Source organism: Momordica charantia, assembly GCF_013281855.1.
Source record: "Momordica charantia cultivar OHB3-1 chromosome 6 unlocalized genomic scaffold, Mcharantia_2.0 BLBB01000006.1, whole genome shotgun sequence".
Lineage (NCBI taxonomy): Eukaryota > Viridiplantae > Streptophyta > Magnoliopsida > Cucurbitales > Cucurbitaceae > Momordica > Momordica charantia.
The window spans coordinates 17,521,805-17,533,418 of record NW_028275164.1 but is presented as its reverse complement, the minus strand read 5'-3'; the positions used below and the strand labels follow the sequence as shown (position 1 = coordinate 17,533,418).

The following is an 11,614-nucleotide window of genomic DNA, read 5'->3' as shown; positions in this document are numbered from 1 at the left end:
GAAAATTCCACTAACTTGTTGAGTGGAACATTTAAATAATCTCAAAAATCCACTTTTTGACACTTAGTCATGCATGCATAAGTGGAATGTGTGTTGTAAGCTTTTGGTGAACTTAGACATGCATTTTGACAGTTAGCCATGCCATGCATGAGTGGAATGTGTGTTGTAAGCTTTTGGTGAACTTAGACATGCATTTTGACACTTAGCCATGTCCTGCATAAGTGGAATATGTGTTGTAAGCTTTTGGTGAACTTTGACATGCAAGAGTTGCATGTAATTTGCTTATTTAAGAAGGCCTTTGTTCAAGAGGTCTTGGAACCTTTGACTATTTTTTCCAAAAAAAAAAGCTTACATAACCCTTTTTAGCTCCACTTTTCTCTAAATTTTTCCTTCTCTAAAAACAGTATCACCACTCTATTCCAAGCCTTGAGAATTAGCTAGGAAGATCTCTTGGTGGTCCTTCATTGGAGCTATTTGAAGATTTTTGAAAAGCTACAAAGGTTTGTATTTTTCTCTAATTATCTCTAAGCATCATAATGTATGATTATGCATGTTTAATCCTAGGTTGTATTATGCATCTAGATTGTTATTTCGATTCTTGCTCACTTCCGCTGCGCATGTATGTATATTATCCATCAATTTCAATATTAAAATAATTATTTATCAATTTTATATTAACTTTATGGACAAAAATAGTATCAACGATAATGTTGCAGTAACTATTAAATATAGTTACTACAAAAATTAATAAAATTTTGTTAAAAAAAATATGTGCAACATTCTTTATACATAAATAAGCTTTCATAAAAATATTTATCTTCACATTTGAAATAAAAAAATTCAATGGAAAATAATGATTTTTTTTTCGAGATAATCATGAAATAATTAAGAAACCTTTAAATTCAAATAATAAATACGTAAAATAACTTAAAATATTTAATAGAATACAAATTGTATCCTATTATATAACAATGATTGAATCCATAATTTTATATTTAGATATCATATAACTATATATACAAATTCAATTATTTTGAGAAATAGTTCTTAATTACAGTTATTTTTCTTAACTACGTTTACTATTAAATATTATTTTTGATTTTATAAATTTTAAATGGTACTAAACCTAAATATCAAAATAAATTACATGGATCGTTAAAAATAACTTTAATTTGTTATAATTAATTTCAATTGATTTAAATTGATCATTAGATAAAAACTAAAAAATATTAATTCAGTCAGTTTCAATAAAAAGAAAAAAAATAAATACGTGTAATGCAGTAGCATTGTAAAGGTTGGGCTTGGGCATACCCGGATCCTACGTGTCAAGCTTAGAGTGAGAGGTTTTGTATTTGGCCCAACATCACAACTCCACACCGCTGCAGTGCTATGAAGCTTCTTCCACTCTCTTCTCTTCTTGTTTTTGTTCGTACGTACGTTCATGCTTATTCATACTGAATCACTGAATCATGCAAGAATATCGATGACATCAAATTTGATCTCACCCCAACAACACATGTATCGAGATCTCTATCAACCAGCACTTGTAATCGCAGCCTGCTTTGTTGTCGTCGCTCTGCTTCTCTCCACTTTCCTCATTCTACAGCATCTCAGATCCTACTCTAATCCACCGGTAACCCCTAATTTCATCCCCATCCTTCTTAATTAGCCTCTTAATTACAGAGTAGAGAGAGACATGTATTGATTGATTTCAGGAACAAAAGTGGATTGTTGCGGTTCTTTTTATGGTCCCTGTTTATGCTACCGAGTCGGTGAGATAAAAAAGTTATATATTCCTTGAGTTTGATATAAAATAAATATGTATTTTGGTACAAATCTGATAACGGCTTCGTGCTTTAATTCTCAGATTATATCATTCTGGAATCCCAGATTTTCGCTTGCATGTGACATCCTAAGGAACTGCTATGAAGCGTTTGCCTTGTATTCTTTTGGAAGATATTTGATTGCTTGTCTCGGTAACTTTCCTGGTTCTTATTTCTGTTTCTTCAATTTTAATAAAGAAAAATAAATTTCATACCTCAACATCTATGAATTTAACCAAACTGTGATAAAACAATATTTTTATTTATGTTTTGAAACAAATTGAAGGGTTGTTTCCTTGTTTCCATCAAAATTTTGAGAATGAAAAAAAAAAGAGAGAAACCAGAAACATAATAGTTACAAAATACTTAGATTTGTTAAGAAAATTGAAAATGAAAAACAAGAAATGAGAATATTACCAAACGAGCCCCGTGTATCTCACCTCTTTTGCTTCATTGGGTTTTGTTTTTCAACAATAGAGAACACATAATATGCCAAATGTCATAGTTCATGTATTAGCCACTAACCAGATTGATCGAGCGGATTATTGTTCTCTCAATGTAACTAGCATATTTCTCGAAAAAGTCTCAATGTAACTGCCTAATACTCCCCTCAAGTTTAGCTGGTTTGGACTGGACAGCCAACTCGGTTCTTAATGGTTAAAATCTGATGGAACGAGAGACCGGTCGTACAGAACATTTTCAACTGGAAGAAGGCAGGCAAAGAAGGGAATGAGAGACAAGATAGTTAGTTATGTGTGAGGAGGAGAGATCCTAAGGGAAATCATTGATTTAGTTTTTTTAATTAAAGCCATAGAGAGCATCTCTAAGGAGGAGAGTTCCAGGGCCTCTTGGAAGGCTGAGTGGACTGGTTATTTGTGAAAATTTCTGCTGTTAGTCCAATTATGAACAGAGAGAATCTTGAACTGGGGTCCTCTTCTAAGAATATCAACAATCTGATTGGATAAAGGCACATGTTTGACCCTCAAGGCTGATTGTATGAAGGCAAATGTATGGATTCAAGTTTCTCATTAGAAAAACATTCTCGAATGAAACGAAAATTGATTTCTATGTGCTTTTTGCAAGAATGGAGGACCCGGATGTAGAAGAAATTAGGATAAAGTAAAAGAGGCAATCTCTTCAGAAAAGAAACTTTTATTTGGAAAGTAAAACGAGGACACTCTTTGAGAGATGGCTCTCTCATACTCTCGAACTTTACTTCACTTACTTGGCTCACTTTTCTCACTTTCCTCACTTGCCTATGCCTAATATGTGCGACATCCCTCCTATTTATAGAGATTTATAGGCAAAGGATCCAGAGCCGAACCAAATGGATTTTCATTTGTTGAAAGATAATGTAGATGTCATAAGATGGCTCAACGAGAACAAAAATCTCGAGGGGGAACAAAAGGGTAAAAGCTCGTTTGATTATGATTTTCCTAGGCTCCTTTTAGATCTTACGTACTTCTAGATATGTCTTTTATAAATCTAATCCTATCTTAAAGAACTTTCTAGAATTTCTCGAATCCCAAGAAATATTACTAAAGATAGGATATTTCTAGAGTCCTTTCTTTTTTAGATATTTATTTAGAATCTTCGAGATAAATCTAGAGAGAACTGTTTAAGATATTTGTTGTAGTATTTTATTTTAATACCAGATGTTTCGAAAGAGAACAAACACCAAGATTATTAGATCAAACAATGTGTGCACATGCAAGAGGCTGATGGAGCTCTCGTAATAAAGAGTGAAACCAAATTGTTTCCACACCTGCAGCTGCTGATTCAAAGTAATTTGGCTTCCATATTTGAACTAGAAATTTATTTTTGTTTCTTTAAAGTTCAGGAAACAGGATGGCCATCAAGAAAAATGCAGTAACTGGTAAAATATTTTGTGTCTTGTTTATCAGAAAACCAATCAATATCCACATAACAACAGAAGACCAATAAAAGTTAGGGGTAGGTGAAGTAGAAGAAACAAATTTATCGAAGAAATCAAAATTTCCCTGAATATATTGAAGGGGCTTTTTGCAGGCAAGCCAGTGATCTTTGATGGAAGGAAACATAAATTAGCTTAGTTTGTTTACGACCTTACTTGAACAGGATTTGTTCTATAGGTTGTACAACCGTGTCCTTGGGTTCTAAAGTTTTGCAGTTATATTTCTGTAACCTAAAATCAAATACAAGTTATAGAATCCTAATTTCTATAACCCATTATGGGTAAGCTCAAACTTAACCCATTAGGATGATTAAAACCGTTAGCCGTCCCCTAAATATTACTACACCTATAATATGCCATGTCCTATTTTCATAGCAGTTAACCGTGCCGCAAAAGATTCATTACTTAATATATTATGAGTTCCTTATAGCATGTGTGTAATGGTTTCTCTTGAATGAATGCAAGGTGGTGAGAGAAGAGTCATTGAACTACTTGAAGTTGAATCAAAAAATCAGCTGGATGAACCTCTAATAGAAGGAGAAGAAAAGAGGCCAAAGTCTCAAAGAACACTTTGGAACTTTCTCCTTAAGCCACGTGTTCTCGGACAAAAATTGCTCACAATAGAAAAGTTCGGTCTCGTTCAATATGTAAGCCATTATTGATTTGGCAATTTTATTTAGCTTGATCTTGACAATGAGTTTTCTTATATTGCTTCGTGGTTTAGATGATTCTGAAGACGGCATCTACATTCCTAGCATTTATATTGGAGCTTTTTGGAGTTTATGGTGATGGGAAATTCAAGTGGTACTACGGGTATGCTTGTATTTATTTATATTGGAGCGCCTTTCTAGCGTACTTTTGAAAAGTTTTGTTTCACTTCTGCTTATGGCTTGCAGTATTATTATCTTTGTTGTAGGTATCCATACATAGCAGTGGTACTTAACTTCAGCCAGATGTGGGCATTATATTGTCTTGTCCAGTTTTATAATGTAACTCACGAGCAACTGAAACCAATAAAGCCACTGGCAAAATTCATCAGCTTCAAGGCTATAGTGTTTGCCACTTGGTGGCAAGGTGTCGGTATTGCTCTATTACGTGAACTTGGAGTTCTGCCGGAGGGGAAACTAGAAACAGAACTACAGGATTTCTTAATTTGCATAGAAGTAATGTGCTTTACTTTTTTTTCGTTTTGGCAGTCTATTTTTCTTGTCGAACCTGTTAGAACTTTCTATGTATTCGTAATTCGGGAAAGTTTTGGGTAAAAATCAACATAGAGCTACTTCTAAAGACTTCTTTTTTTCTCTTTGATTGCTGAACCTTTCCTATTGGTGATTGTTTGTTGAGCAGGAAAATAGGAAAGAAGTGCTTTATTTTGAAGAAAACACATATACATCTCTTTGGCCCTCACACTAAGTTTTCAATGGCATGGCAGATGGCTATTGCAGCTGTGGCCCATATATTTGTTTTTTCGGCTGAACCATATCGTCACATACCAGTTTCTGGGTACCGTGGAGTCACCATAGAAACAGTCAAAGGGGTAGTCGAGGTCGAAGAAGGGGAAGATAAAAAACCATTGGTCGAAAGGACAGAAACTCATGTGGAGGCTCCTGGAACTAGCGTGACCGAGAGCGTTCAGGACATAGTACTTGAAGGTGGTCAACGAGTAAGTAATGTAAAAAAACAATTGCACATTTGTGATCAAAATGATTTTAGCATTGAATGCTAACGCTTAATTTCTTAGCAGGTTGTTAAGGATGTTGTATTGACCATAAACCAAGCAATAGGGCCGGTCGAGAAAGGCGTGGCAATGATACAAGAGACCTTTCATAAAAGAACTGTAGGTTCGGATGAAGATGAATCAGATGTAGAGATTGAAGAATACGTGGAAGAAAATCTTGCAGGAAATGAAACCATCAAAGTCTGAAACCGTGCATGCAAATCACCACCACATTCTTCTTTAATGGATAAGCTATGGATTGTGATTCTGAATTGTTATCAGGTCCGACCTAAGGTTTAATAAGGAAGTAAGGCCGATGTGAAGGCTGCATTAGAGACGATCAAGAAGCGAGAATAGTAAGCGGTCGAATTACAATAAATCTGTGGACCTGGCTGACATGAAGAAGAATAAGCACAAAAACGATAAACTGAGAATAGGAGGTAGGAGGAAGGAGCAGAGGAGCCAAAAGTAGAAATGTGGAGGGAAAAAGAGAGAATCGAGCTATTCAGAGGGGAGGAGGCGAGCGTGGGAGTTCTGTCGCGAGTTTCCTTGCCTTTTTAACTGTTGGGAATAGAATGCAATGTTTTTTTTTTTTTTTTAGGATTAAAATACTATTTTGATCTTGTACTCGAACTTTGGTTCATGAAACAACTTTGGTTCAATTTAGTTTCTCTACTTTCAAAATATTTATTTTAGTATTTGTATTTTTAAGGGAAAATTACACTTTTGGTCTCTGAGGTTTGAAGCCGGTGTCTAGGTGTCTATTTGGTTCCTGAAGTTTGAGAAATAGTTCTAAATGATCATATTTATTTTAGTATTTGTATTTTTAAGGGGAAATTACACTTTTGGTCTCTGAGATTTGAAGCCGGTGTCTAGGTGTCTATTTGGTTCGTGAAGTTTGAGAAATAGTTCTAAATGGTCATGGAGACTCTTTGACCGTTAGTTGACTAAACAGAATGTTTACATGGCAGTTAAATACTTGTTAGACATAGTTAAATACTTGTTAGACTAGGATTATGTGACAATTTTAAATGAGGTGGCAAAAATATACTAATTTTATATTATATTGTGTTGACTGGACTGCTAACGTGGCCACCATCTCCAAGACCTCCTTCACCTTCTCTAATTTCCTGGCCATCCAAGATTCCTCTCCCCGCAGAAGATTTCTACCTTCGTAATCGGCGTTTTGTCTGGTTGAATCCGAAGCCGAATAGCTGGATACACCTGCTCCCATTTGGCGGGAGATCCTCTGGTTCCTCGTCGAGTGGCGAATAGGGCCTGGGTTGATGCGCCGCCATGGGAGACGGAGGTGGGATTTTGGGATGGAGGAGGAGAGTGTTTTTCAGTTGTGGAAGCCATCCAAGGAAATTGGAATGGAGATGGAGGTGGGATTTTGGGATGGAGGAGGAGGGTGTTTTCAGTTGTGGAAGCCATCCAAGGAAATTGGAATGAGACAAAGGAGAGTGGAAATAATGCAGAAATGGAGGGTTCCGAATTTGGGCGTAAATTTGGGAGATGGGTCGGTGGTTTCCATTCTTATTCTCATCAATTTTGCCTTCAAAATTTCCAAAATGTGAAATTTATATGAGATTGACGGGAAGTTTGTGAAAACCCCTGTTGGCAAGTTTTGGAACTATTACCTTAAAACCAATTTACAATCGATCTTTCTTACTCTTCGGCAATCCAAATCCATCACTTGTCAAAGATTTCTTTCTTACTGCCGGAAAAGAGAAAGAAGAAAGGAGAAAAGAGAGAGATAAAAGCCATGTTCCAATCAACCTAATACAATATAAAATTAGTATATTTTTGCCACCTAATTTAAAATTACCACATAATCATAGTCTAATAAGTATTTAACTGTCATGTTTAGTCAACTAGTTTTAAGTTGAACTATCTCCGTCTCTCAAGTACTCTCCCCATCTCTCTCACTCTCAATCTCTCTCAAATCTCAAAATTTTCATTTTCATTTTCATTTTTTGCATGAGATTATCAATTGTTGAAGTAGAAATCAAAGCTTCCTATTTCATCAACTCAACCTTGCGGTTTCAAAGTTCCAGGTTTTTCATTCAAATTCTTTTACTTTTTTTTTTTTAATTATTTCATATTGTTGATTCCTCAATACCTTAATATATGAGATTTATTTAGATTTGCTTACTTAGAATACGAATATATCTATATGAATTTGGATATGAAAAAAACTTATTGAATCTCATGAAGGTGCTTTCGATAAATTTGTTATTGGAAGTAAAAGTAATAAAAATGATGAAATAATAGAAGAAATGATAAATATAGACAAATCAAGAGATGAAACAAAAATGGTAGATGATGGTATGGTTGATGGAAATGAAGCATCTAATCATGAAAAAAAATAAAAAATCTAGAGGGCGACGAGGAAAGTGAAAAAAATAAAAAAAAAATAAAACACTGATGATATTAGTAATGATAATGAGACATGTATGATGCAATATGAATATAATATCTATATGATCCAGGAAAATGGAAAAATATTGATTCTAAATTAATTGACTTATCAGTGGAAAAACGTCCCATTAGAGAATGTAATTTAATTTTTACGAAAGATAAAAATTCTATACATTTTTCTAATATATATTCATTTTACTCAAAAAATTATCTAACGACGAAAAACATGATAGAAATTGTCTAGTTTACTCAAAGAATTTTGATAAAGTTTATTGTTTTTTATGTAAGTTTATACGAATCAAGTTGTTGATCCACTACATGTATTAAAGGAGCAATTACAAGAAGCAAAGCAAAGAAGATTCAAGAGGCTTTCACACTACATCTTGAAAGGCTGATCAATACACAAGAACCAACAAAGAGTTTTGAGCCCAAATTTTTTATAATGTTACTTCAATGAGTCAAGAAGAAAATTGAACAAAGATGGCAAGGGAAAAACTATCTATTTTGAGAGATGGCATGGAGGACAAAAAAAAAAGTGTGCAGAATTATGAACAGGTGCCTTTGCAGATTGCACCTCTTGGGAGTTTGTGAATTCAAAGCTTGTCAAACGTTGTCATCACATGAAACGCCTTCTACATTAGATTTCCAAGACAATTTAATGTCATTATATGTTTTCTTTTATGCATTTAAGCATCTAGATTGATGTGCAATCAAGTTTTAATTTGCATGTCTTATTTTCTTCAATTTGCATTAAGAAGGATTTTGACCATTTGACCTATTTAAAGGCTTGTAATGCACTTGTTAAGGGGATTGTTAAGATTTGACATATTGAAATCTAGAACTTTTGTTCATTAACACATTTGGTGTTGTCTTTTTCAAATCTTGCTTTAAGTTTGATGTTAAACCGATTCATTAGATTAGTCTCGATCAAGCTAATTTTTTAGTGAGTCGTCTTAGTATCTAGGAGTGACCATCATAGATTCTAGGTGTGATATAAGAGTGATTCATCCTTCTAACCCTACTCTTGGTTGGAATCATTTGGTAAGTTAGTCACTTTTGTGAATGTTTGCAAGGATCCTAGAAAGACCTCTAGCTTTGTAAACCCGAGCAACCTTGGGACTTATCATTTGGTATCAGAGCACTTGGTCGACATCCTTTGGTCGCCTCTAGAGGTGAAATATCTTTATTTTGTGTAATTTTATTTTCTGTCATTTTCTTTTCGAAAGTAGTTTCTTACCAAGTGTAACAAGACATACTACAACTTGTCTTGAATTTTTTTAATCTTTGCTCTCATATCAACATAAAAAAAACAGAAGTAAAATAAAAGAAAAAAATCAGTAGCAAAAAAAAAGAGTATTCAAAGATCTCAGGCACATGAAAAGTTTTCATCATTGTTAGTGTTTTGTTCAATTCTCGAGGTTTTAATTCTAAGATTGAGTCACTCTAAGTCTCAGTTTGTGAGAGTTGATCTTTTAATTAGTTATATCAAGCTTTAAAGTAAGATTGCACCAAAATTTAAGTCAACCCTTACATCTTTGACCTAGTACCAAAAGCCTACCCTTGAGTGATAAACACGAGTGTCATGTAGGATCGAATGTTAACACTAAAGGGGGTGAATAGGGTTGCTTACCACTTTTTCAAAATTAAAAATAAATTCAAGGTAATAGACAATTCTGCAATCAATAAAAGAAGATTAACAACAAGAAGAAATATTGAACAAAATATTTAAGTAAACCTATATGCAATCTAGCAAAAGTCAAAATAGATAAATACTTAATTTAAAAGAGAGACGAGAAGAGAGTGGTGACACCGAGAATTATTATAGTTGTTCGTAAATTTCTGCTCCACTCCCCAAGACTCCTTCTTGGGTATTTTACTACAATGACCCTCTTATGGGTGAGAACCAAATCGATAGACCCTCTTTTTGCCTTAAGGTAAAGAGAAACCCAATATCCTTTTTACCAGTTCAGGATCCAACCAATTTACTTTTCTCACAACCCAAGGTGTACCCACACCTTAATACAAAACTCAATTTTGAAAATAAAGAATGTAATAACACAAGTGGATTACACAAATTTTGCACCGAAGTAATGGTTAAAAAGCCATACTCTAATGAATCTCTCACAAAAAATTGAGCAAGTTATGTGTAGGAGAGAATGAAGATTTAGCAAAAGTTGAGAGGAGAATTTGAAAACAAAAGATTTTGCTTTGACTGGTGTGTAGAATGGTAGAATTTGGTGGCTTTAAATAGAGTTTTGATGATGAATTTCAGTCATTGGATTTAGGGCAACAAATGATGAATGGTGTAGATTAAGAAGTGAGGTAAGGAAATGAAATAAAAACATAATCATGGTGATTAAAAGAAATTGGTGAAGATTGAGAAATGATTGAGATTGAGAGTGATTGAGGAGATTGGGAGAAATTGGTGGAAATGAATTTGTAGAGATTGAAAGTGTCACATGTCATCTTCTCATTTGTTCGATTGTTGAATGCAACGTTACCATAAGTATGTCCTCTTGATCCCACATGTCAACTTCTGAGTGGTCCACTTGTCCATGTCACCCACCACGTAGGATTTGTCCACTTTTCCACGTCACCCGCCACGTAGGATTTTTCTCCTAACTTATTTTTACCATAACTTCTTCGTTTAAACTCCAATTTGAGTGATTTAACATGCATTGCTTTTGTCTTTTCGAGCTCTACGCCATGGACACTTTGAAACACTCAAATTATTTGTTTATACTTAGTTTGTGATCATCAAAATGTTTGGTTTGTTTGAAGCTATAAAGCTAACATGTCCTTGAGTGAAATCTTGGTGAGAAGAGTGGAGAGTGAAGGGATCGAATCCCCAGCGGAAGCGGTTGATCGCTTGTGATTCAACTCGAATTAGAAACAAAACAATACCGGTTTTCAAAAACAAAATATTTCTATTAAAATTGAGGTTAAGCCTCTTGGGACACTACAAGAATTTTGAGTTATAGCGACGTATGTTTTCCCGACGCATGCAAAAAACGTCGGCATTACAGGACTTTTCCCAACACTTTTGTTAAAGCGTTGGAAAATAAAAAGCACAGAATTTTTCCCGATGCCTATTAAAATAGCATCGGGAGAAGTCGATCATATATCGACGCTAATTTGCTCCGTCGGGAAAAATCTTTTTCCCGACGCTATTTTAATAGGCGTTGGCATATATACATATAAAAAACCCTATTTTCCCTAAATCCCTAATTGTGCGCTTCCCTCTCCCCCTTATTTCCCCGTATCTCTCTGTACACAACCCATTCCTCTTTCCCTTATCTCCCGCTGCTGGTACTCGCCTCAGACGCTGCCGCGATTGGTCTCGCCTCAGACGTTGCCGCCGGCTACCGTCGGTCTCATCTCAGACGCCGCAGTTGGCTCGCCTAAGTCGCCGCTGCTCCTTACGTACAGCCTCCATCCTTGCATCCACGATTTGGTTTCGTAAGCCCATCCCTCTTTCCTTTGTTTTTTTTTTTTGTTTGATTGTGATAAGATTCTGGCATCCACGATTCAAATCATTTCTCATTTTTGCATCCACGATTTGATTTTTTAATCGGTAAACTACTTGCTGAAATGTTACTTTCTAATGACATTTGTTGCACTCCTACCGTTTGTGAAAAAGCTTATAAGAGAATAGAATCTACCTTTATTTTTTTTAGTGACTTCTATTTGGAAGTAACACTCTGTAGAGAAAGGAAAGGG

General features: G+C 34.9%; 2 protein-coding genes across 10 annotated transcripts in view; both read left to right on the top strand.

Moving 5' to 3' along the window:
- Positions 1 to 340: 340 nt before the first annotated feature.
- On the top strand, positions 341 to 6,168 carry LOC111023213 (organic solute transporter ostalpha protein (DUF300)). Of its 5 annotated transcripts, none has more exons than XM_022300597.2 (9): positions 342 to 500; positions 1,477 to 1,633; positions 1,716 to 1,772; positions 1,868 to 1,976; positions 4,222 to 4,403; positions 4,481 to 4,569; positions 4,673 to 4,919; positions 5,189 to 5,419; positions 5,501 to 6,168. In XM_022300597.2, the coding sequence occupies exons 2-9, from the start codon at positions 1,484 to 1,486 to the stop codon at positions 5,678 to 5,680; spliced, it is 1,245 nt and encodes a 414-aa protein (XP_022156289.1). In that variant the 5' UTR covers positions 342 to 500; positions 1,477 to 1,483; the 3' UTR covers positions 5,681 to 6,168. The 5 variants fall into 5 exon arrangements, with proteins under 5 accessions (XP_087981797.1, XP_022156289.1, XP_022156288.1 ...); XM_022300596.2 differs by having other exon boundaries at positions 1,282 to 1,633; XM_088125671.1 differs by lacking the exon at positions 1,716 to 1,772 and having other exon boundaries at positions 341 to 500; positions 1,282 to 1,633.
- Positions 6,169 to 11,018: 4,850 nt separating this feature from the next.
- Positions 11,019 to 11,614, top strand: part of LOC111023212 (uncharacterized) — a 41,175-nt gene continuing 40,579 nt past the window's right edge. Inside the window, exon 1 of one of the 5 annotated variants that reach the window (XM_088125598.1) lies at positions 11,019 to 11,353. The gene's annotated coding sequence lies outside the window, so the exon portion shown is untranslated. The remainder of the gene's footprint in view (positions 11,354 to 11,614) is intronic. The other 4 variants (XM_088125597.1, XM_088125600.1, XM_088125596.1 and 1 more) reach the window with 4 other exon arrangements.

Bases quoted from the DNA above. Each gene is read 5' to 3' on its own strand.
- LOC111023213 (XM_022300596.2), top strand. From the start codon at position 1,442: ATGCTTATTCATACTGAATCACTGAATCATGCAAGAATATCGATGACA. The intron at 1,634-1,715 runs GTAACCCCTAAT...GATTGATTTCAG, and splicing joins GATCCTACTCTAATCCACCG to GAACAAAAGTGGATTGTTGC. The intron at 4,920-5,188 runs GTAATGTGCTTT...ATGGCATGGCAG, and splicing joins ATTTCTTAATTTGCATAGAA to ATGGCTATTGCAGCTGTGGC.